Source organism: Stegastes partitus, unplaced genomic scaffold (genome assembly GCF_000690725.1).
Source record: "Stegastes partitus isolate 25-593 unplaced genomic scaffold, Stegastes_partitus-1.0.2 Scaffold248, whole genome shotgun sequence".
Taxonomy (NCBI): Eukaryota; Metazoa; Chordata; class Actinopteri; family Pomacentridae; genus Stegastes; species Stegastes partitus.
The window spans coordinates 125,430-149,531 of record NW_007577979.1 but is presented as its reverse complement, the minus strand read 5'-3'; the positions used below and the strand labels follow the sequence as shown (position 1 = coordinate 149,531).

At 39.4% G+C, this 24,102-nt stretch overlaps 1 protein-coding gene across 1 annotated transcript in view; it reads right to left on the bottom strand.

Annotated features, from left to right (window-relative positions):
* Window positions 1-999: 999 nt before the first annotated feature.
* Window positions 1,000-24,102, bottom strand: part of trappc8 (trafficking protein particle complex subunit 8) — a 31,418-nt gene continuing 8,315 nt past the window's right edge. The window contains exons 3-29 of the mRNA XM_008281852.1: window positions 23,348-23,437; window positions 22,715-22,889; window positions 22,253-22,406; window positions 21,633-21,729; window positions 20,496-20,758; window positions 19,675-19,790; window positions 19,390-19,540; window positions 18,292-18,392; window positions 17,588-17,693; window positions 17,324-17,455; window positions 14,577-14,801; window positions 13,477-13,582; window positions 12,571-12,765; window positions 12,148-12,329; window positions 11,969-12,043; window positions 11,104-11,209; window positions 10,705-10,862; window positions 9,701-10,134; window positions 9,126-9,282; window positions 8,910-9,006; window positions 8,386-8,454; window positions 8,231-8,289; window positions 7,754-7,960; window positions 7,100-7,201; window positions 5,868-6,007; window positions 3,144-3,233; window positions 1,000-2,305 (exon numbers count right to left, since the gene is read on the bottom strand). Coding sequence (XP_008280074.1) covers window positions 2,038-2,305; window positions 3,144-3,233; window positions 5,868-6,007; window positions 7,100-7,201; window positions 7,754-7,960; window positions 8,231-8,289; window positions 8,386-8,454; window positions 8,910-9,006; window positions 9,126-9,282; window positions 9,701-10,134; window positions 10,705-10,862; window positions 11,104-11,209; window positions 11,969-12,043; window positions 12,148-12,329; window positions 12,571-12,765; window positions 13,477-13,582; window positions 14,577-14,801; window positions 17,324-17,455; window positions 17,588-17,693; window positions 18,292-18,392; window positions 19,390-19,540; window positions 19,675-19,790; window positions 20,496-20,758; window positions 21,633-21,729; window positions 22,253-22,406; window positions 22,715-22,889; window positions 23,348-23,437 — 4,055 coding nt within the window. The 3' untranslated portion in view covers window positions 1,000-2,037. The remainder of the gene's footprint in view (window positions 2,306-3,143; window positions 3,234-5,867; window positions 6,008-7,099; window positions 7,202-7,753; window positions 7,961-8,230; window positions 8,290-8,385; window positions 8,455-8,909; window positions 9,007-9,125; window positions 9,283-9,700; window positions 10,135-10,704; window positions 10,863-11,103; window positions 11,210-11,968; window positions 12,044-12,147; window positions 12,330-12,570; window positions 12,766-13,476; window positions 13,583-14,576; window positions 14,802-17,323; window positions 17,456-17,587; window positions 17,694-18,291; window positions 18,393-19,389; window positions 19,541-19,674; window positions 19,791-20,495; window positions 20,759-21,632; window positions 21,730-22,252; window positions 22,407-22,714; window positions 22,890-23,347; window positions 23,438-24,102) is intronic.

Below are 24,102 nucleotides of genomic sequence, written 5' to 3'. Positions count from 1 at the left end.
CACCAGTCTATCACAGGGCTACACTTAGAGACAGACAACCAAGCACACTCACATTCACACCTACGGACAATTTAGAATCACCAGTTAACCTCAACATGTTTTCTTGGACTGTGGGAGGAAGCCGAAGCACCTGGTGAGAACCAACAAGAAGAACGTCTCGTTGAACTAAGTGCTGCCCTCTCAGAGCTATTGAGTGAAACTTTAGTGGAATTTGACTCTGTTTCTTGGTTGACTCACTACTCCCTCACCCCTGTTACATGTGATGCTGACCACATGAATATGACTGGCATTACAAATTAACCAGACAAATGTAAGTACCGGGGTTAGGACCCTACAGGGATATTTATGATGCAAAATCACCCAGTAATAATGTAAACCCTACAAAAAATATATAAAATGATATTTCACCTGACAATAATGCATAATCAGACCATATGGTGTTAATTATTATGGAGATTAACCTTAATAGTCCACCATAAAAGGCTAACTTATTAAAGTATGGCCAATGAGATGCACTTGCCCCATTCTGAGGAACAGGGCACTTAGATCATAGTGCTTACATTAAAAAGAAATGCTTTTAAAAGCTACCATGATTCCACACTATGCAAGAACTGATAGCAGTAAGAGCACTTTTGTGACTGCAAAATGGCAGATATTAGATTTTATGAGATTTAGGACATTTTTCATTTAAATTTGTGTTTCTTTATTGATCTTAAGAATGTTAGGGTTCATTACTGTTATGCAACAAGTTTTATAATTCAAACTAAACAGTCATATTTCCCTTTTTCCCCCTTCATATAACTTTTTTAATGTTTTCCTGCTTACTGCTTGACACAGACTGTGATTGAGTTGCTGAGTATTATGAAGAGTATTTACAGTGTTATTAAATATTCTGAATTTTAAAAATGCTGTCCAGCAGATTCTCCTTGTATGTGAATTTTGAAATCTGTTAAATTGACTGAAAAAACACAGAACACAACTACAACTAATACAATTACATCAGCACAGCCAGTCTTTCCCCAGCATCATTAGTTACATTTTTATTTGTATTTACATCCAGTTTGTTATATATAAATATAATACATACTTTTCAGAAAAAATGTCAAGTCAAGTGCATACAAGAGCTAAATTACAATTTGGTGAAGTAAAGCGCACACTGATTGACTGGTCTTGAAAAAAAAAAAGTCTGATGTGCGCACAAGAAATGGTAATCTTTGTACCAACAAATTGAAATTCATAAAGAGAATGGGCAGCAAGACTTCCCTCATCAGCGTCCATTCTGCCTTCAGAAAAGCTGCAGACTGAATAAAAAGACAGGAGACAGCAAGGTGTACAATATTCAGGATGTAAACAACTCTTGTTACAATGTCACAAAAACTGACAAAACCACTGCTCAGTCCATTCAGGAATTTGATTTCAATGGGAGTCCTTCAGAGTTTGCAGACAGAAGTTGTTAAAATAGCCAGCAGGTGGCATCAGTTCAGAGAGTGGGGAAGTAAATGCCAGTCCAGCTGAACTGGATTGATCATACATAAACTAATAGTGTTGATGTGTGAAGGTGGTTTAAAATGAGTACAAGTTTGTCTCTGATTTTGTGTTCTGGTTTTGATCAGAGTCGGCATTCTAGTTCAACACCAGCAGGTCTCTGCCACATGACTTTGGCATGGCTTTTTGTTATACCAAACACAGGTAAGTTGTTGAAAGATGCTGGTGACATAGACAAACAGGGAGGGTGGAGAGAGTGGTGGTACAGAGGGCTGGATGGGAGAAGGGAAAACCTGTTGATGAGAGGACCTAGTACAGAAAAAGTTAATCTGTTTGATGGTCGGCTGATGAAACGAAGGTCCACAAACTTTCTGACCACTGAAATTCTAAGATCAGCTCTTCAGTGTCTATTTTGAGTAAAAGGCTTTAAATAAAATTTCTCTATGTTACTTACTGTTACAAAAAAATATGTGTTTTCTTGCTTTCCAGTATTAATTAGAAGGATGTGTAGTAGCTGGTAGATTCTGCTAAGTGGTTCTGTGTCCACAAATTCTAGGTCCTCCTGTCTGCAGGCCAACATGCTTCACAGGCATTGTTAATGATAATAAGAGCAGGACTAGCTGTCTGCTGACTTGTCTCACACATGGTACTCTGCTCAGACGGTTTAGCAAACAATTGCGGTGTGTTCAGGTTGTAGACTCCTGCCCGAAGAAAACAGGCTTGAAGAGATAGGCACAGCACCTCCTGAGGCTTCAGCTGCAGCTTGTACTGGGTCTGGCCCACCCAAGCGAATGAGCTGTGGACCTCCAGAGTCTCTGGACTAGAAAAACATGAATGAAAAGAGAGCTTAGAAAATATGTTCACTTCAGTGAAGATGAATGAAAGTAAAAGTGATGCTGAAGTAGACACCAAATACAAGTCTAGCTAACATAAGTCCACTGTCAGACTGCCTTCAGTGTGTACACTTGCACTTGCAGATTGATGGCAAAAAAAAAAATCATTTTAAATTACATCCATAGTGTAATAAAGTGAGGAAAAAAATTAGTTTTCTGATGCAACAGTATGTATTAACTGTAATTACAAAGGAAGGAAGTTAAAAGAAAAGAAAAACATACATTATCTTATTAAAAGGAATAGTATGCAGTGAACACAATGTCTTTTGTGATACTAATGGAATTTGGTCAAGAATGAGAAAATTATCATGATGATTTTACATGAATTACTGTTGTTGTCAAGTCAAGATCAGAAACTACAACTTTATACCAGACAGATGAGGAGTTTGAAACATGTGGCAGTTAACAGCTCTATAAGAATGCATGGATCTGCATAACGGGAAGCTGACCCATACGAAGGCTATTTGCTCTGCTCTGCTGTGCAGACTCTTAGAATTTTTTTCCACATATCACTGGTAAGTTCCTTCACTTCGTGGCTGCTTCCTTTTCCCTCATTCACACCAAATTGTGCATTTAAAAGGCATGAAACTCATAAGTACTATCCTTCAACTACTCCAGACGAGCTAGTATGTGTTTTTCTAATTCATAGACCTTTGGCTAAATTTCACTTTGATCTACACGTTTACAGAGAACAATGGCTTTTGGCTCCATCTCTGATAGTGATTCATGTTAGAAAGGAATCACATCATCTATTCAGAAACTTACCTGCTGCTTTTGTGTTTCAAGTCAATGATGACGTCCACTTGAGCCAAGGAGCAGTTGGATAGAGTCAGAGTAACTGGCACCAAACAGAGACTGGGGACAAAGACAAAACCAGCTTCACTAACTATTGAGGTTATCTTTACTCCATTTAACCAAAAACACTGACAGCAGTTTGCTAAGATAGAGCCATTTAAATCTCTATTCTGACAATGAAATATTTGAAACAGACAGAGCAGTGGTTTAGAAAGTGGTTGGGATTTGGGAAAAAGACAACTGAAAATCACTACTCAACTGCACCCCTGCAGCGGTTGTAGCACAAGTGATCAAGAGAGCAATACACAACAATTATGTCAAAAGTCTGACACATCTCCTCATTCAAGGGCTTTTTTCTTGTCTTTTCTTTTCTTTACTACTGTGCACATTATAGAACAATAATAAAGATGTCAAAACTAGAAAAAAACACAAATTGAATGATGTTGTAAGCAAAGAAAAGAAAATAAGCTAAGTATGGTTTAAATGTTTTTTTCGCCTTATGCCTTGATTTCACCTTCAGGGCTCCGGACTTTTTACATTGGTGGCACTGGTGCGTCTTGCTATAGGAGCGAAAAGTGAGTGCCATTGTCAGTGCTTTGTCAGTCCCAATACACATCATATAAATTGTGGTCAAACTTGTGGTGGTCGGTGACACTGTGTGACCAATGTGCATGCAGAGACCCATGCAGTACAGAGGCAGACAGTGCAACAACTTAGACAAACTAGTTACTTTGATAAAGTTTCAATTAGGTATTCTAATGTCGCATTTATCTCAGTTCAAACCAAGTGACTTTATCTGCCTTGGCAGGGCACCCAAAGACATACAGATCCAGAACTGTTAAATGCCAGAGGCACCAGGACGACCAATGGGAACAGTTCGTCACAGAGCTCACAAGGACGTTTTAGACCAATTTACCACTTTCAACCTCCTGAAAATCCAAGGACACACCTGGTTTGTAATGTCTTGCTCTGATTCAATGCTCAGCCCAGATTAGTTGGTAATGTGAGGTTTTAGATATCTAGCCTTAACCCTTGTAAACCCACCAGGGCCCACCCAATAACATAAAACAAGCGTTTGAGCTAAGCATTCTACCCTTGAGCTAAAGATATTAAAGCTGATAAAATTTCACTTTCAGTTCTCTCTGAATATATACAGATTTTGTTGCCTGCAATCATTTTCTCATCCAGACTCGTTCTATGTTCTACTTTGAGTCTGAAATTAGAGAGAAGAACATCCATGAAGCTTCTCCTTAAGTGCATAATGCTACCTGATTTCAAAATCTGTTGTGTAGTGTGAACCTAGACAAACACTACCTTAATACAACACAGCTGATTGTGTCAAACACATTGTGAAGACAAGAAATTGGACCACTTAACCTTTAAAAAGGCTCACTGTCTAATGAAAATCCTATACAACTAGTTACAATATACGCCATCAAGGTAATGTTAAAGAAACTTTTTTTTTTCTTTCCTCACAACATAAGGTTTTTTTTGTTGTTTCAACATTTCAATGTCTTTAGTATTGTCCTATAGTAGGAATGGGTATCGTTAAGATTGTAACCAGACCACTATTTTAAATGAAAGTGCTTATCAATCTGGTACTTTAATGGTACTCTTATCGATACTTTGATTGTTTTTGGTTGTTTGTTTTGTTTTTAGGAGAAAAAACAAAACAAAAAGGAACAGAATAAAGATTGCTTTATTTTCTTTTATGTACTGTATATGAATGAAAATGTATATAGACACTAGTGTTGTGTTGATGGGAATGAACAGAGCACTGTGGACAATGTCACAGGTTTTACCCAAAAAATAAAATATTCTGCATTGTGTTTTAATAAACTGCCTTGAACAGATATTAAGTAAATCTCAGTACATTTCTGCTCTTCATGCAAACAACTTGCCATTCTCGTGGCAACAAAAACATATTCAGCAATAACTGTAGTGAAATTTCATACTTTTGGACATTCGTCATTCGTATACTGCACAGAGCTGCAGGTGAGTGCTAGCTCCGCCCTGCACCAGGTGAGCCTATAGCCTTGGCAGACAGAACACCGTTTTGGATTTGGAAAGCAAAAGTGCATCATAGACATATATACATACACTTCAGACACGTCTTCTAGTGATGAGATAAAATGGGCAACACAACATTCTTCTTACTTTAACTACCATTGGCAGAACCGTTAAAAAAAAATTGCCCCAGGGATCGGTACCCATCCCTATTCTATATTGCAGAAAACTGGGGGGAAAGCAGGTGTTTCCAATTTTGCCTGCTACATAAAGTACACCTGAGACTGATGTATTATTTGGTGTCTCTATGTTTGACGCAGCAGCTCATATAGACCCTACTGTTCATTTACACATCCTCTTGGGGCACACACAACAGCAGGAACTTATCCAACACTGATAACGAGAGTACACAGTAGACCAAAGACAGAATCAGACTCCTCTAGTGAATATATCTAGGTCTCACATCATCAGCTCTCCTGCTGTGCATATGCTTTCAGAGTAACCCACAGGATGTTGGTGTTTGAAAAAGGTGGAAATAGTCTGACACATCTCTTTTTAGATAATGGATATCAGAAACACATAGAAACCTATTTTTGCTAAATCTGCCAGCGATGTGCAGTGTGAGCAGTGCAGTGAAACACTGTTACAAAGAGCCCAAAACCAGTAAATCTGTGACAGGTGTCTCACCTGTCCTGCACAAACGGATGTGTGTAGTTTTCAGGGTAGTGAAGATTGGTTTTAATGAGTTGGGAAAGCTCTGCACAGGGAAGAACGACTGGTGGAGGCAGCTCCGATTTAAACTTGAGCAGCACCATCTCCTGAGCTTCCTGAAAACACACAAATGTACACATAAAGGTACAGATCATTTGCTCTAAAATCACCTCATTGTTTATGGCTTTAGTTATTAATCAAATCCATTTTACAATTAAAATCCTACTGAGATATGAAGCATTACATCAGTTTTTGAGTATAAAGCTTCCAATTCTAAAAGATTTTTAAGATTTAATGCTTTGCAGGAACTGAGTCTTAAGAATTTTAATTCTGACAAGATCAATGTTTCCCTTTGTAATTTGGGTTGTGCCAAAGTGCTTTGTGCCAGCAACTATCCGTCAGTTCACATGCGTTTATCAGTAAGAGGTGGCATAACCTCCAGTTTCTTCACTCCCTTGACCGTTAGAATAGAAAATTTCAGCACTTTATCATTTTGTACTATGATATACATGTACATTTTTGTCACTTTTTACATATTAATTCTTGTTGTATGGCCAAAAATATGTTTTATGGCATTGCAGTGACCTATAATCACATACTTACAATCAGTTAATCCTTGAGTCCGAGTGAACAGTTATGCTACAACGAAGAAAATTGCAAATGTGCAATGTTCACAAACTGATCTAAGGCCAAAAATGTGCTTCGTGATGTCACAGCAACCACTGGTCACTAAAATCTAATCAGTTCTAACTTGCGTATGTACATACAGATAACTCTAAAACATAATGCCTCTGACCACGGCTGTTGCTGGTGCAGAGGCTTAATGAAGAATGAGAAAATAATCATGTTAGAGTCTGGCATAAGGGACATATCCACTTCATGTGCTCTTCACTAGCAGTCGTTATATAATTCATCATGTTTATACTGAAAGTGTGACTCATAATTGACCACAGATTGCAGTGAAACAGTTTCTTCACATGAAGCAGAATCTTTTCAGATGAGTTACTTCAAATTTTTCTGCTTTTGTTTCTAGGGAAATGCGTGCACATGTTGGTTTATGTTTTGGATTTTAGATTTAATAAAACTGTGGTATCTCAGCATTATAAGCAACTTCCCCTCGGGAATCAACAAAGTATTTCTGATTTTGATAGCATGTTCTTTGACTTACAAAGAGAAAGATAGTGAGTGTGTCTGTGTGCTTGTTGTACCTCTTTCGGAGTCAGAGAAGTGACCTCTTTGCCAATGGTCTGCAGTGCAACATGGAGCTGGCCCTCTAGAATCAGCTGTTTGTTGTCCTCGACCACATAAGCCTGTGCAGACACACATGCAAACTGGAAACTTAACTTAAACTCTATAGTCACTGCTTAAGACATTTAAGCTGTGAAAAGAGGACTGCAAATCTAACTGATGTGAGAAGAAGTTAGTCGCAGGGGCCAAATTTCTACGATGCTGCACACTGAGTGGATGGACTTTCAAGAAGATTTTTTTTTTTTTTAATTAATGCAAGATTTTAATTTATTTCTCACAAATCATCAGCATACGCTACATCTGAAAAATCACCATTAAAGTCTTGGCATCATTTAGGTGACCAAACCATGACCAAACTGAAAATGAGGACAGGGAAAGGCATAAGCTCATAAGGGCAGAGAATTATTCACCTCAATATATGGTGCAGCTGGTGAATTACTTAAGTCAGAAAAAAAAATGTTTTTTTTTTTAGTTCCAATGAAAATATTATGAATCACTGAGTCCTATGCCATGCTTTCTACTCTATTTGTATACTATTTTGTCATTGAATATATCTAACATAACACTGACACTGAGCCAAGGAACTATACATCATCTGGCTTTGTTATGTGTACCTTCCAGATGATGATTATGTTCAGGTCCAGCTCATTACACTTCTTGGCAATATTGGTGATGTCAGAGCCTCTGTCTTCAGTGGGTACAGAGCCCTGACTCTTGCCGATGGATGATATCTTAGATGATGCTATATCCACTTGCTGAGAGTTAGTGATCTGACAGCAGCGGAAGAAGAAATCTCCACAGGGTGTAGAGGAACTGATGATCTACACAAAGACAAAGAGCAAGAGGTCAGTGGAAGGCAGAAGTCCACGTTCCCACAAACACACTATTTCTCTTCCCTGAAATGTGGATGCAGGCACTATAATAAAAGACACCAGGTCACCAAAATGGTAGGGGTCCAACCCTGGTCAAGTTCAATGCCACAGAAGGGGGGTCAGCTAACACATGCTTAAAGACACAGAAACCCGGAAACCCACATCCCTGGGGCAGTCAGTATCTTCTTTTTCAAGTATCAATGTGTGCTTTCTAAATACCCGTTCATTTCCCAGACTCAGGTCAGCAAAGGTGTATTTCTCTACAGCATCGGAGGTAGCTAAAAAACAACAAATGAAACAGTCAAATCATCATTCAAAATTGGAAATCTAATCAAAACCAACTGATGTGTTTAGTTTGTTTCTGCATTAAGTACCTTGATGAGGTTTGCATCGTGTGGCTCTAAAACACAGCTTGGCTCTCTCTCTGCTGCTGAGTTTACAGTCTGGAAGGGAAAACGGTTTTGGTGGATGAAAACATCTAACAGGTCTGTCTTGTACAAAATCACATGTAGGATCTGTTTAGATATATGTTTAGTGATGTGTTTCAGTGTGTTAGCAGAACGACTGAACGTTTCCCATCTTCAATATGTATTGTGATATCCAACCACTTATTATCGCATCACCAAAATTCAAAGATGACATGTGAGCCAGTTCCATTGACAAAGACCAAGAGGTGTGGTGTGCATGAGGAGACACAGGACATTTGTGCACCAACAGTGATCTCTTGCTTAAAGATAGGAAAGTAACTCCACATTTTGACGAGTTCTGTTTAAATGAAGACTACAGCTGTGTTCATAACTCAAGCTGGTACAATGGCTGCACACAATAGAGCATATATAGAAATTGAAATTAAACCATGAAAGAAATGAAGCACAGATGATCATTATGCCAGACAAACCTTTATCCTTGTCTGGGTTGATATACTTGTGAAGGCGCCAATGTTGACTGCTGCTGGACACTTGAACAATGTGGAACTCACGCACGCCACCTTCACTCTAAGAGCCAAGAGGAGGGAATTCAAACAGAGTTTGAGCAATGATAATTTGACAGTTAAAGCCAAATGCTGCATATTTTAAGTTTGGGCTGGAGGACTTTGCTATGCTGTTTATCTCACCGTATTGATGTTCTCCACATCAATAAAGACAAGTGTTCCACCACTGCCTTTGTCATCCAGACAGTGATGTGGAGGAACACTGCTGCGGCAGGCCGACGCCTGTACACTCAAAGACCGACTGGCACATATAAACACTGTGTGGCGTAAGACCCGATGACTTTACATGAAGAGAGACGAAAGAGTACAAGATCATGGAAAAGGTCAACACATTATAAACAGCAGCAGCTGCACTCACTAAAGTCATTAATATAGTTCAGCTTACAGCCAATCTATATCAATAGAGTAATTACTGTATTGTATATTTATATTGTATAACTCTGTATAATACTTTAGCTGTCAATCAAAATCTTACTGAATGCCCTTATCAAATTCCAACAGCCTTGTTTTCCTGGAAACTCCAATTTCCCTGACAGGTGTATAGCTAGGGACTCTGGGCAGTGGAGTGTCAAATTTAAAGCTATTTGGATAAGCATTTCACATCACGTTCATGTTAAGAGCCCTTATTTACATTTACAGTTATGTGATACATGCCTTCAGATCAGTTCACCTACCTTCAGCTCACTTTAAATGTTTACCTGATTTTAAGTCCCTTCTCCGTACTCTCATAGTAGAACAGGAAGTTGATTTCATGGACTCCCTCTTGGTCTGGTCCTCTGAGCCAAAGGGGCAGCTGAGTGGACTCCCCTGGTTGCAGTGTGCTGCCCTCAATTGGGATTTCCATCACTCCGGACGGTTGGCTGAAATCCTCTGCTGAAACCAACACCTCAGATGCTACTGAGCCTGGCTGGAGGGCTGTGGCTAAGGTTTTGTAGGCGGAGCAGTTTTCAGCAGAGTTTGGGCTGATGGGTGTGAGGGGTGTTGTGGCCTGGCTGCCAAAGGTGAAGAAATCAGGGTGCGTGGACGCCACTCGCAGCCCACACAAAGCAACACCACTGACATTACAGAACTCAACGTAGGCTTTTCTGATCTCACCACACAGCAGAGCAGTGGGAAACTGCAGGAAGAAGACCTGAATCACAGAGACAGACACACACACACACACACGTTAAACAGGTTACACAGGCATATCTGCATGATCTTTTATATATATTCGCACTTCGCTTTGGTGGAATAAAAGAACAATTTGTGACCAGTCAAGAGAACTACAAATGATATGGGATCTGAAAAATGACCAACATGTTTACAAAAAAAATGTAAAAATATGTGACTCTTGCATTTTAGGTAAACTGCCCTAATCTGACATCTTCTGTGCGTGCATTATTGCCCTTGTTGCATAGACACTATAGACAAATGTTAGGCTGGCACATGGACATGTGCAAAGTGGTCAGACTCCCATTGATGTGACAAAAAGCGCATCACACGGACACTTGCATACACTTTGAAGTGTTTGCTCTCTCACTGGACTTGTGGTCACTGGTGACAGCTTTAAAAATAAACTCAAGAGAGACTCATTTAGACTTCACTGTGTGTAGTTTAATATTTCTTTTTCACTTACTTGTTACTAAACTGTATTAGACTTAGCTTTTCCAGACTGTGCTAACAGTGAACATAGGACAGGTGTCTATAGAGTCAATGCTACCTCCATCAGGGGCATAGGTGGTGTTATGATGGGATCCAGACGTCGGTCTGGACCATGCCGAACCAACATCTTGTCCTCTTTGGTCAGGTTAAGTCGTGGGCCTAAAATCTTCAGATCTTGTCTGCCACGAACCACCATCAAATCCAATGTCTGATGACCTTTAGATAGAAGGAAATCCACACTGTGCCTCAGGCAGTACAACACAAAAAATCTTGAATGTCATTGGTATATTTATAGTTTGCTTCATAATTTTTTTGCCTAAAAGATGAACAGAAAATGTAGTACAATTCAGTGAAAGTTAGAAAGCAATGTCTATCTGTATGTGTAAACTGACACTACAGCAACCAACAGTACTTAAAGCAAATATGAACTAAAAAAAAAAAATCTGGATACATTTACCTTCAGTACTAAGAGCCATGTCGCCAGCAGAGGCTGCAGCCAGGTTGTATACAACACCCACAATGTTCAGCTGACCAGTTCTGTGTGGCAGAAGCCTGAGCCGTGCCTGAGATCAAAGTGATTGACTGTTAACAGCACAATCTGAAGAATCTTATGTGCCAAAGAAGGTACAGGCCATACTACTTTTTGGTGAAGCTTTAAAGTACTTTTAAAATTGTAGACATTGTAATGCTCTTCCTACACTATGCCATTCTGAACAGCTTTATGAGCACTGGAGACTTATTTATTAAAATGCATACAGCCTGTGTTGTGACAACACAGCAGGTCCTCACAGGGTGCTGGCATCCAGTGAACAAAAGGGAGGCACGACATTGTTTCACTACAAGCAAATTCAGTAAGCTCAGCTGTGCTTATTGCCATCATTCATTCATTCATTACTGCTGCATGCAAATTCCACTACATAAAGTTTTAGAACATTGTCCAATTTCCTAGAAATGATGATTGCACTGAGCAACCTACTTTCTCATGTGCGTGTAAATATCTAGCATGTCTTTATTTTGCAAAGTCAAAAATTTTCAGACATAACCAGACAGTGTCATGGAACAGCGTAAAGGCTATCCAACATATAGGCTTAGCTAGCAACTTATAAGAAGCTTAAAGCCTATTTTTCTGGCAGTTAGAGACGTCATAAGGATGATGAGCCCTACTCTATCAGTACTAACAAATCTGTAAGTCTGACACATAATGCAAATACTCTTTATTCTACTACACACTTGCATTGCTGTTTTTGGGTTCTGCTGGTATCTCAAGGTCAACATCACTTGTGGTCCAATTCTCCACAATGTACCTTCAGAGACCAACTTACCACTTTAGTCTCCTCTGGACCCATATGAAATTCCTGGATGATCTCAGTGGTGACAAAGTCATCGGTTGGTGTCATCTGCAGGCAGACGCAGATATTGAACAGACAATAACAATCTGAGGTATTGCCTTTAGGCATCAAACTGCATTAAAATCTCAATCACTAGAAAGAATTTTACCCACCTTGCCCACCCCTACAGCTGTGGTCTCCTCATTGGTAATGGTCTCTTCAGTTAACTCTTCAGTCCTTGTCTCCTTTGATGAAGATGTACCATCAGCACTAAATCTCCAGAGGAGTGAGAGGTTTGACAGAGCCAGCGAAACCTTCAAAGGGTTCCTGAAAGTTACCTCCACTATGATTGGCTCTGTGGAGATGGCAACATAGAGAAGACTGTGTACTGAGCAGATACAATTCATTACTGATTAATTAGCGATGAGATGACTTATGTTGTAATTCTTTATAATATGTCAACACAAACTAGTAATTCCTGATTGGCTGACAAAACTGTGTGTAGGAAAATATAAATCGTACTTCAATGCAGACTAGTACTAAGTCCAGATAAGAATTTAAACACTGTTCCATTGTGTCTGCTGAGGACATGTTACCTTCAACCACAGCCAGTGGGTGACGGAGGTTGTCTGTCTGGTTGTTCAGGCAGCACTGGGTGGGCTGGAAGTTTGCTGGAACTATCCCACGGTTGGTAGAAGCTACAAGCTGTTCCTCGAGATGGCACCACATGGCTGACAAATCCTGGTCATACTCTTGGTCCAAGGACACATGAGTGGCTGCCTGCTTTTCCCCTACATATAACAGACAAATAAAGTCCCTCCCGGTCAGTGATTAAACCCTTAAAAACTCATCTCCATGTATTCATATTACCTATTGAAAAGATTTTCCACGAAAGTCAACCCTTCCTGCCTTAAAATGGCTTTGATGTAACTTGGCATTGCTGCCCCTACAATGCGTGGCTCTATGAAGCCCTCAACTATGTGTACTACAGTGCTGTGAACAAGTAAGCCATAGCTTGCTCTACGTGAAAAAGTAATTCCCTCCTTAGCTACCAATCCACCAAATGATCAAATTTATTTGACCACTGGGTTCAATTTCACCAGCCACGTATGATTACTGCCAGGCTTGTTGAATCTAAACATTACTTAAAGAGAACCTGGCATTGTGGAGTAGGTTAAAGGGTCTCAAAAAGCAGCACATGATGCCCCGTTCTAAAGAGATTCAAAAACAGATGCATAACAAAGTCACTGATAATTATCAGTCTGGGAAGGGTTACAGAGCCATTTAAGTGTGTTTGTTACATTCTATTGATACAAAAAGTACCATACAAATAAAGTCTTACTGTTTGAGTGGACTGATATTATGTTTAAGCATGACTGGACAGAGAATTATGCTGCGTATTTGCAAGTCACATCACAGAAAAAAAAAATTTTCTGATATTCTCTCTTTTTCAGATGTAGTCAAGCTCGGAGGATATGACAAATTATTAATCAGTGTGTTACCTTCTGCAAGGCGGCGTTCATGTCCAAAGTAAACTCTTGTGGCTGAGCTATGGATACAAGGCAGGGGCAGCTGGGGGAGGTCAACTTCACTTGCCCCTATCACACTCTAAAAACACAAAAACAAAACTTCATGTCATTTGTGTGCCAACATAGTTTTATTGGCATTTAAATCCATTTCAAATGTGTCTATTCATTGTGCTACAATGATCAATATAAAATGTGTTGTTGTTCTTTAAGGTTTTTTTTTATTATGTTATCCTTATAAAATGACTTGACATCTGTCATAAAAAATGCACTCAGCTCATTGTCATGTTCATGAAACCAGTGTGCAAAAACTTTAACGATGGTTTTTTCTTTGCATACTCATACAGTTACTTCTGTCATACAGCTAAATGGAAGGGAGCAGTCACACAGTAAACAGGATGTATCAGTGCAAAAAAACTAGAGCTCATTAAAGCTTTGTTAAAAAAAGATGATTATTCTATGAATCATTTTAAATGTTTATTTTTTTCGAATCTGACAAAAGTAAACACACAGATTAGCTGCCTGAAATAGCCAATTTGCAACACATTGCATTAAAAATCTAAAAGCTGTGCAAGACAGCAAAGTAACCACATTACAAAACTGAGTCTTCTATTGTTCCACAGTGGGAACAATTTTTTTTGAAAGTTCTTTTTTTTTCTGTGAATATAACACTGATGTCTAATTTTGTTGAACTGCTCAGAGGACATCCTCCCAGAACTGTTTCTCTTTAAAAAGTGGGACGTCCCTGCGTCTTTTCCCATGTAGCCCTGTTTCATGCAGAAAGTGACATATGGTATGAACCTTGTATCTTGATGTTGGAGGTTAGCTTCCTCTTTTCATTGTTCAGTATAATGCATTCAATGAAAAAAACTGCTTAATGAGTACTATATTCTATTTAATTACACTAAATGGCAGATTTTAAGATTGAAGACATCTGTGTTACTAAGTAAAGAAAAAAAATCTGCTTGAAATATATCCAAAAAGTCTTTTCATGAAGAATTAGTTTTGGTCACATCTATGAATAACTGAGATATAAAAAGCACAATCTAAAATAGAAGACAAGCTTTTGAAGTTACCTTGTAAACATAGAGGTACTCTCTGAGAAAGGCGCCCTGCTGTGTGGCTGTCTGTCTGCTGTCATTGATCAGGATCTGTCTAAAAGCTGTGACGGCGTTCTCCGGTTGACAAAGTGTGAAGGACTGACGACCAATTGTAAAGTTGATATGATCCTCCGCCAAAGACCAGCCCCTCTCCTTGTACACCTGCATGGCTTGGCAGTAACACCGCAGTGCGTGCCGTCTCTACATCAAGAAAGAGTAGAGGTGGTGAGAAACAAAAGGAAGAAGAAGAGGTTATGAGGCATAAGACAACGAACAAACTTAAAGCTAACAGAAGTTTGTCCTGAGTAAGTTTTGATCATGTGCCTTCAAAACTCCAGCATTCCTCTCACATTATGGCATTTTCTCTGACGCTAAAAGTAAAATTGATCAGTGTGGGAAATCCTGACCAGAGTGACTTAGATGGTGTCAGAACGCAGACTGTAGGAATGTCACCACAAAAAGTGAAAAGAAAAAACAACTAAAAAGTTTATTTAACTAAGAAGTACTCCACTCAGAACACCTCATTATTTCATCTCATCATCCACTGCAGCTTGTTTGGAATCCAGTCCCAGAGGTCGCAGTCTAAGCAAAATAGCTGAGGTGTCCCAATTCATACCCAATTAGATCTGGTTATCCTCCACTCCTTATTACAGCTGCTTGACACTTTGCTGCAAACCTTTTCTGTTCACACTGAGGGTCATAGCACAATGAAGTGAGCTGGACCACATTCTCTCTGAAAAGCAGGAATGCATTCCCAAGAACATAATCTACCAGCCTTTGGTTTTGCCTTAAGATCTGGTCCTTGAAAACCAACAGAATCGGAAATGAGGCACAGCCTTTGCAGAGTCAGACATGTACAGGGAACATACTTGATTTACTGCCAAGTCTACAGACATAGCTCCTGCTTTAGTTATACAAGTAGTGGACGGCATGCAGCAACAACCTCGCACCCCATACTCCTGCAGACAAACGAGGAGGAGGAACGCAGTCATTAGCATTCTCTAGGTCTACAAAACACACACTGGGAAAGGCATATTCCCATGACCCTTCAAGTATGGCCTGGATGGAATCTGCATTGCTCCTTTTAAAACTGAGGTTAGACAATCAGAGTGTTCTTTCCAGGATTGTCTTTTCTTGAGCGCCTGAGCAGTCTGATCCCTGATAGTTGAGAAACACTACACAGTTCCACTCTTTAAAAATGGGGACAATCCTCCCAATCCGCACATCTCTGGCCAATCTCCCTAACCTTTATGCAACACTGAAAAGACGTGTCGACCAAGATGGCACTACAATGTTCACTTTAATCCACCCATGACACCTTGCTACCACAAAGCTTTTTAACCTCCTTGCTCACTTCTTCCTGGAAAATGTTCAAGCCTTCCCTCAAGCCTCCCAATTCTGGCATCTCCTCAGAGGACATGTCAGAAGGTTTTAAGAGATCCTAAGATAAGACTCTATGCGGCAGTAGGGGCAGCAAAGTCCTTCTTCCTGATCCTGATCAAATCACTGTCATTGTTACTAAATCTACAACCAGCCCCTCACATTCTTGGTTTTCTCAAATGATGTCACTATTGAAATCAGAGAGAAAAACCGTGCTGGGCTGTCTGGAAATTTTAAAATAGTTGTCAATCTGTGTACTTACAAGGTCTACATTTATCAGGTTGTCCAAAAAGTATTTTTTCCAACACACAATCACTGAAACAAGCATTTTCTGAGCATTGCAAATTTATTAAAATTACAGTTTTTGCCAACAGAATTTGATCCATTCTATCCTAAAACATTAAAAAGTTGGCAGAAGCCCTATGATTCATTTATTTTATCCTATTTAAAGTTTCCAGCAAGCTATCACAAAGTCATTCGGTTCAGTCGTGCATGTTCTTGGGAGTATCAACTGACATGGACGATGCCAAAGCTCTATGGGCCAAAGACTGCATTCTGCACTCTTGTGGTGGCTCATGGAGGAAGCTTATGGACCACTAAGCAACTTTCATTTAAATGAATGAGGTGCCATCTTGTAATCCAGTTTTCATTAATACATCCACAGTGTTTCCCCTTTTTCACTCCTGGAAAGCATGGTGAGTATGGTAAGCAAGAACTCAGAAAGATAATGATTAATTTTGGTTCTGTAACTAATAACTAAACTCTAACAATTCTTGTCTTTGTTTAGATTAACCCAGAAAATGTTTATGGACTTCAACAAAGGATAATGTATATAATATTTTACAGGGTATAAAATGATGTGTAATGTAAAACGTAGTGTAAGGTCAATGCTGCAGTCAAAAGACGCATCAATCAAAACATAAGCAATGATTATTTTCATTTTCAATTAATCTGTTGATTATTTTCTCAATTAATAAATTAGTTGTTCAGTCTCTTTGGTCAGAAAATTGTGTTTCCCACCGTCAGACAGAACATTTTAAAACATGTTTTGTCGACAACTCAAAGATATTCAATTTACTAATTTGGAGGTAGAAGAAAACCAGAAGATACTCAAATTTAAGTGGATAGAATCAAAAAAGGCTTATTTTTATCCTTAAAAAATATGACTCAAGTCAATTAATCTGTTGTCAAAATAGTTGGTCTGAAATAGTTAAAAAATATATATTTATTATGGTAAGGTATTAACTTAATAGTGGACAACTAATCAAGATGTCATTGCAGCTCTAATGGGAGCACAAGTGTTAGGTTAGACCGCAAAGATCATTCGTGGCTGAAAGACTTACTTGTCCTGCTTTGCTGAAACGGTGACCAGCCAGAATCATATGGAATGCAAACTTGCGCACCATAGGGTTACGCATATTAATGAAGCAATGTGCTGCCTGTTCCAACAACAGAGCACTGCGCAGGTCAGAGTCCTGGACAAAAAAATGAAAGAAATTCCAGTCTGAATGAATCCACTGCAGAGCCACTTAATACATGTTAAGTATGCAGCACACAATATATTTTCAGACACACAGCAGGACTGAAAATGATGCAGGTTTCCTCACCTCGCTGGTCATCTTTATCAGAAGTGTTGCAGCTTCTGAGTATTTTCCCTGACTCTTGAGTATCTCAGCGCTAAGTAGAGCACAACGTTCAGCCAGCACCATGTTCCTGTACAGGACACAGATGATGTCAGAGACAAAAAATGATGGAATGCTGCAACAAGTCAAACTAAATAAGAATGTTCAGATTTACTTATTATATCATATATACAGCTATGCAGGCTGCCAGGGTAATAAGACTAGCATAAACTAGCATTAGCAGCAAAGTAACCTCGATCGGTCCCATACACGTTCTGGATATCAGAAATTGCTATTTGGACCAGCCCTACATCCTATTTAGATTGCAGTTTGTATAGTTCATGAGAATTTAGAGCAATTTTGTGTCAAACTAAACTCTGAAGGTCCCACTTGTGTCAGGTGAGGGGCCAGTATATAGTACGTGCAAGAATGACCATAGTTGACAACTAAAGTGTAAAGGCATTGCCTCATAGTAATTAGCACTGAATACAAACTGTAGACAATACCAAACATCCTCTGTTAGCCAAAAAAACAAGAAATGTTTACACTAGCAAGCTCCTTAGACGATAATAAGGGGTTAGGTTGTCCTGAGAGCCTGCAATAACAAAGTAATTGCCCTGCAAAAAGTGTCCCAAAATTGAAACAGCTAACAGAATGAGATGATGTCATTAATTAGGCATTTGTCATACTTGCACACATCCTTGTAGGTCTGTATTGCCGTGTCCATGTAGTGTGCTGGATAAGGTCTGGGGGCTCCACCTTGCAGAAAAGCTGACACTGCAGCCATTTCCTAAAGAGGATATGAGGATGAATGGATGGGATGTGAAGAGATTTGTAATAGAAAAATGAAGGGGAGAGAACAGAGGCTGAGGATAACACATGTCATTATCATGAGTAGGAGGTAAAGTCACATTATATGACTTTTGAAAAAAAAAAGAACACATTCTTTGTCTTACAACTTAAAAGTTGATTTGATAAACATGAACTAATAAGCAAGAACACACCACTGCTCATTTCAGTCCAGACATAGTTTTTACTGTTACAGCCTTCAGCCTTACATGGTCTCATATGACTAGTAGCCTTTTTAATATAAATTGACATGACTGAGTCTGCTTATTGATGTAATGACTCTTACTAAGTTATTGTTCTAATGTTACACTACAGCCATGACCACTGAGAGTGCATTCCCCAGTGATACATGCAAAACATCTTCATTTTTAATGACCAACAAATGGCGACAGTTAACACTCAAACTTGATGCAGAAAACCTTTTTTGTGATGATTTTCATCTGACTTGAACATGTAGCTATATCGACCGTGCGTTGTGCTGTGAGCAGTTAAAAAGCCTTTAAGTACACTAATACTGCATAGATCAAAGGTAGACAATGACACTGGCAGCTGTTTCTGTTGTGCTGCAAGTGATGACAAGGTAATGCAGAAGTTCATATTCAAATCTGAAAGAGGCTCATCCAAATTCGTGGTGCTGGAAGCTTAGTGAAATGGTAATGAATGTACTAATCATACTGTAAGTTAATAGTCTATCCAGAAATGTACCATTCACTTCTGTCTGACAGCTAACTGCAAACCATGCTGCTTCATGTTTGTGCTGAATTTTGAACTCCAACAGAACATGGTAACAAATTCCATCTGAATTTGAACTTCCTGAGAGACATTCAGCAGACTACCCTTGCTCAATGCGGTGATCTGGGTTGTGGAATTAATGCTATTTACCTCATGACCTTAATCAGAACAGAGAGAATGGTGTCTGCAAGGGTGTGTGCTCTCACCAGTGCCCCTGCAGCATACAGCATGGCCTGGTCTGACAGAAAGTCCTTCTTGGCAGTGTGGTAGCAGCTGTAGGCCAGTTCATAGTGCTGAACCAGGAAACACAGGTCAGCCATCTTCCTGATCTGCAGCTCAGGGGCTTCTGGTGGATACCTGACATCACAGACAGAAAAGGTCAGACCAGCACTGTGCACAATGTGTATTTTGATGCACAGAGTTTATGTATGGGAGCCTTGTTGATGCTTCATATGCAGCCTGATGGGTGTGCGTGGTGCAGGGGCACTTACAGAAGGCCACATGTACTCTTTGGCTCACTAATGTTCTTCTCTGGAACTTTTCCACCGCCAAACCACTTTTTGGTCGCAGTAAACAGAGATCGACTCAGACCTTTCCTGGACACCAGCTGTGAACAGAGAATCACAACATGTGTCTAGGTGCTTGGAGGATGTTAAAGGGTGTCAAGCAAAACAGCACCAGTTCAGCAGTGTTGACTGTGGAACAAAAAGAATTGCTCTCATAAGTTACTGATTATAATTATCTCCTTGACATCATTTTTAGGTTAAATTTTTGGGAGCTGAATAAGGTAATATACTATTTTAAAATTTACTAGAACTGTACAATTATAATGGTTGCCAATGTATTAGGTACGCATAGCTTACTAATGCAGACTAATACAAAAGTCCTGCTACAAATTAAACAGTCGTGAAAGTTACAATTTTTAGTGTGTGCAACTGAAGCTGCAGTTGACTGCGTATTGCTGTATTGCATTATACTGAGAGGTATTTATATTATTTTGTTCACCCAATTATACAAATGACAGTGGGCCAAATACCAAAAACACCTCTCTGTACAATGCACCACAAACTACATTCTTCAAAATTACTTCAGTGTTGAATCAATGTGTCATCTTTGACTATTTAGTCATGATTTTCATTTAGTTGAAGCCAGATTTTTACTTGTTATTTTCCTGTATAATTTTTTAGTTATTTTATCTGTTGTCTATGTCTGTGGGTCACTTTTGGAAGCATTTGATTCTTGATTCATAATTCTCACTTGTCTGAATCAAACATGGGTAAAATATGTTGGGGGTCAAGATTTGGGGTTGTACCTGGTCATTCAGCTGTCTGATGTTTTTCTCTATGTGTGGCAGCAGGCCTCTGAAGGTGAATTCTTGGATAAACTGTCTGATGTGGTCATGGTCATTAAGAGTCAGACATGCCCCGTGGCTCCCTGCTCCCCCCACCAGGGTGTCTGGATCTCGAGCACCTTTCTTCAGATCAGTGTTGACAGCACTGAGGGTGTGCAGAATCCCCGAGCTGTTAGCAGTGTCCAGTTGGAGGGCATGGTTTTCCAGGCTACTGGAAACTCCATCTGATAGGAAATAGTGCAAATTCTAAGCTCACTCACAGCACTGTATACAAAATACAACAAAACTGAGTACACCACTGTGCAATATTACTAGTATGTTAAATAATTCAGAATTGTATCATCTTACTATAATTTTATTATTTTAAGTTGAAATGTAGGGTTTTTGATATTGGTCTCAAAGCAAAACCTGAATACAACAAGAGTGAGTGTACCTGTGACCACAGCAACTTAAGTGAATAAAGAATGTAATTGAAAAATACGGCTACTTGCATGCACAAGGTTGCATAGGAACCAGCAAACACCACAGCTTCCTTAGTGTCAGTATGGGCTGTATCTAATGCAGCATGGCTCTATATAGTAAGGAATTGCATTAACAAGTAACAAATAGAAAACAGAACCATCACAAAAACACATGAGGCCATTTAACTTAACACCATAACCAAATTCTGCATTTTGTATCATATCTCCTGAACCAAAAATTATAACACACAAAAGGTGGTGTCTGTCTATATGTTTTAATGGTTAAGGATGAAAATGAAACCATGCACAACATCAAGAACTGTTCAGGTGAGTAGTCAATGATGAATTCAGTTTCATTTTTCTTTAAAAAATAGAAATAAAAGGAACAAATAGCACTGATAAGTGTGCCATCAATGTACAGGATTAATTGGCAGAATCAGTGAGAGTAGTTGTACCATGAAACCTTAATAATACCCATCTGTAGCAGCAAACACACAGCTTTTAAGTATTTTAAAGTGAAAGGTTGAGTAACAAACCTTCTAACAATGAGAAGCTGTGAGGAATAACCTATGAACAACAACAGAGCATCCATCCATCTCAGGGGTTTATAAAAGTTGGACCATTTGAACTGACTGACCTTTCTCTGTGGAGTAATTGCAGTCCACATCAGCTGCACTGATACTGTTCTCAAGAGCAGCACTATTCACAGTAGGAGCTAGATCATCAAACATATCCTGCAATTAGAATAACTGTGTTAACATAAGGCACAAATATGGCAGTGACAATCATCAGGCTGAAGAATGTGTTCTTCTGTGACCAAGCTAAATTTAACACATTTTAGCTTCCAGCTGAAAACACAATTGTATGTTAAGGCTTTGGGGGAAAAGAATTATGTTCCGCTTTTGTCTAAGTTCTTACAGCATTTCTTGCCAATAATTATAACTAAACATCTTAAACAAAGGGCAGTACGGTTCTGTGGTGGTTAGTATTGTCGCCTCACAGCTAGAAGGCCCTGGGTTCGCATCCCGGCCTGGGGTCTTTCTGTGTGGAGTTTGCATGTTTTCCCGGTGCCTGTGTCGGTTCTCGCGGGTTCTCCAGCTTCCTCCCACAGTCCAAAAACATGCTGAAGTTAATCATTCTAAATTGTCCGTAGGCGTGAACGTGAGTGGCCTGGTTGTCTGTCTCTGTGTTGCCCTGCGACTGGTGACCTGTCCAGAATGTGCCCTGCCTTTGCACTAAATCAGCTACAGTGCTTACCTGGTTACGCAGATTATTCTTGTGCAGGTATTGACTCCAAGGGTCGGGAATCTGTTCATCCTTTTCAGCTGAGAAGGTACGGGAGTTCATTTTCAACAGATAGCAGCCCTGAGGACCATACCTCTGTTTCATATCCTCATAAACTGTATCTGCCCTGGAGACAAAGGAGGGGGGGCACTGAATAAACATAAAACTGCTGAATCTGACTAGAACCTAACTAAAAACACAACATGTTTAATAGTTCCATTTGTTAATACTTGACATTATTGGCTCTGCAGCAGACAAAAACTTGTGACAAAGGCTCTAAGAGGAATCAGATACATGCATTATTAAATGTTTGCTGTTTACAAAGAGTTAGTTGGTATGTTTTGAATAAATGTTATTCACATAATGACAAAGTCTTGCAGATAAAGGGCAGTTAATTTCAAGAGCAACTGGACACAGTTAAGCTTCTTTCAGTACCTCTGTTCATCTCCCTCGCTTGCATCATGCAGTAAGACATAGTACTTCAGTGTGTTTGGGATGAACCACTTGGGGTTAGTGTATTCTCCACTGTGCTGAATTCTGTGCTGCTCCTGGGAAAGCTTGAGGAACTGCTCCACAGGGACTGCCTCAGTGGACGACACCACCAGCAGGCCTGTCAGAAATGCAATGTCAAGGATGCAACTATAAACTATGTGGATCCATCAGAGAAGGGTTCGCGCTCATAGACTTAAAGGAGTGGAAAACCTCTACTATTGCTATAAATAAAAACAAGAAACGGAAAAGAAAGAAGAAGTAGAAGCAGAAAAGGCAACGCATAAGAAGCAGGAGCAGGAGGTGCTCATATTCACAACTCCACTGTCCTAAAACCTCTTTAAATTTTCCCTCACCTTTCCCTGACTGGGTTTTTCAGACCTGGCTAAAACTTCACACAAGAAAAAACAGCACAGGTTCTGCTTATATAGTGAATCGCACACACTATTTGTTGTATTTTCACAAAATCTGACTCATGGATCATATCACACTACTAAACTAGAGCGCCGCTAAATCTGACCACAGTATGCAAACTTCATGTCAACCTGTAGCCAGATTTGTGGGCTTTCAGAAGGATACAGGCAAGGTAGTGATTGAGGAACTCATGGTCAGCAGGAGGCATTGACTGCAAGAAGTTCTCCCTGTAGGCTTCAAACCAGGGGGTGGTTGCTACAAAAACAAAATAAGAGACAAAATAACAATCAGTCAGTGATATACTGTGTGTGTGTGTGTGTGTGTGTGTACAGAACCACAACAGCTTTAAGTTGAAGATTTGTATATTCAAAGCTTTCAACTTTTAAACAGACTTTACAAATAACTTCACAGTTGAAAATGCATTTAAAACATTTACATAGGGATATGATGGTCCAAATGTAAATGAAAAAAAATCATAACAATCTTTACTCCTAAGAATTCCAATACAATTAATCAAATTAACCTGATGAATATGCCTTTGACTTAAATCTCCTTATTTTACTAACAGCTGGCTGTATATACATACCTGGCCTAAATATATGTACAGTGTGCACATTTTCAACACGCATTCTTCTTTTGCTAGTTTCTGTGTGGGAAATGGTGTATTTGGTGTTGATACATCTGGCATTAAATTGAAAATAAATAGTTATTCCATACTTCTACCTTTTTTTCCCCAATATGTACAAAAAGTACCCACCACAAAGAGACTACATAGCTACTGGGAAGTAGAGGGAGAGGAGCAGGGCAGGTATGACAATGATTGAAGGTCTACTGCTATCTATACATAAGCTAGGAGACACTGATACCTGTGTAGTACTTGGATGTGTTGATTTCTAACAGTGTTTCTCTCCAGACACTGT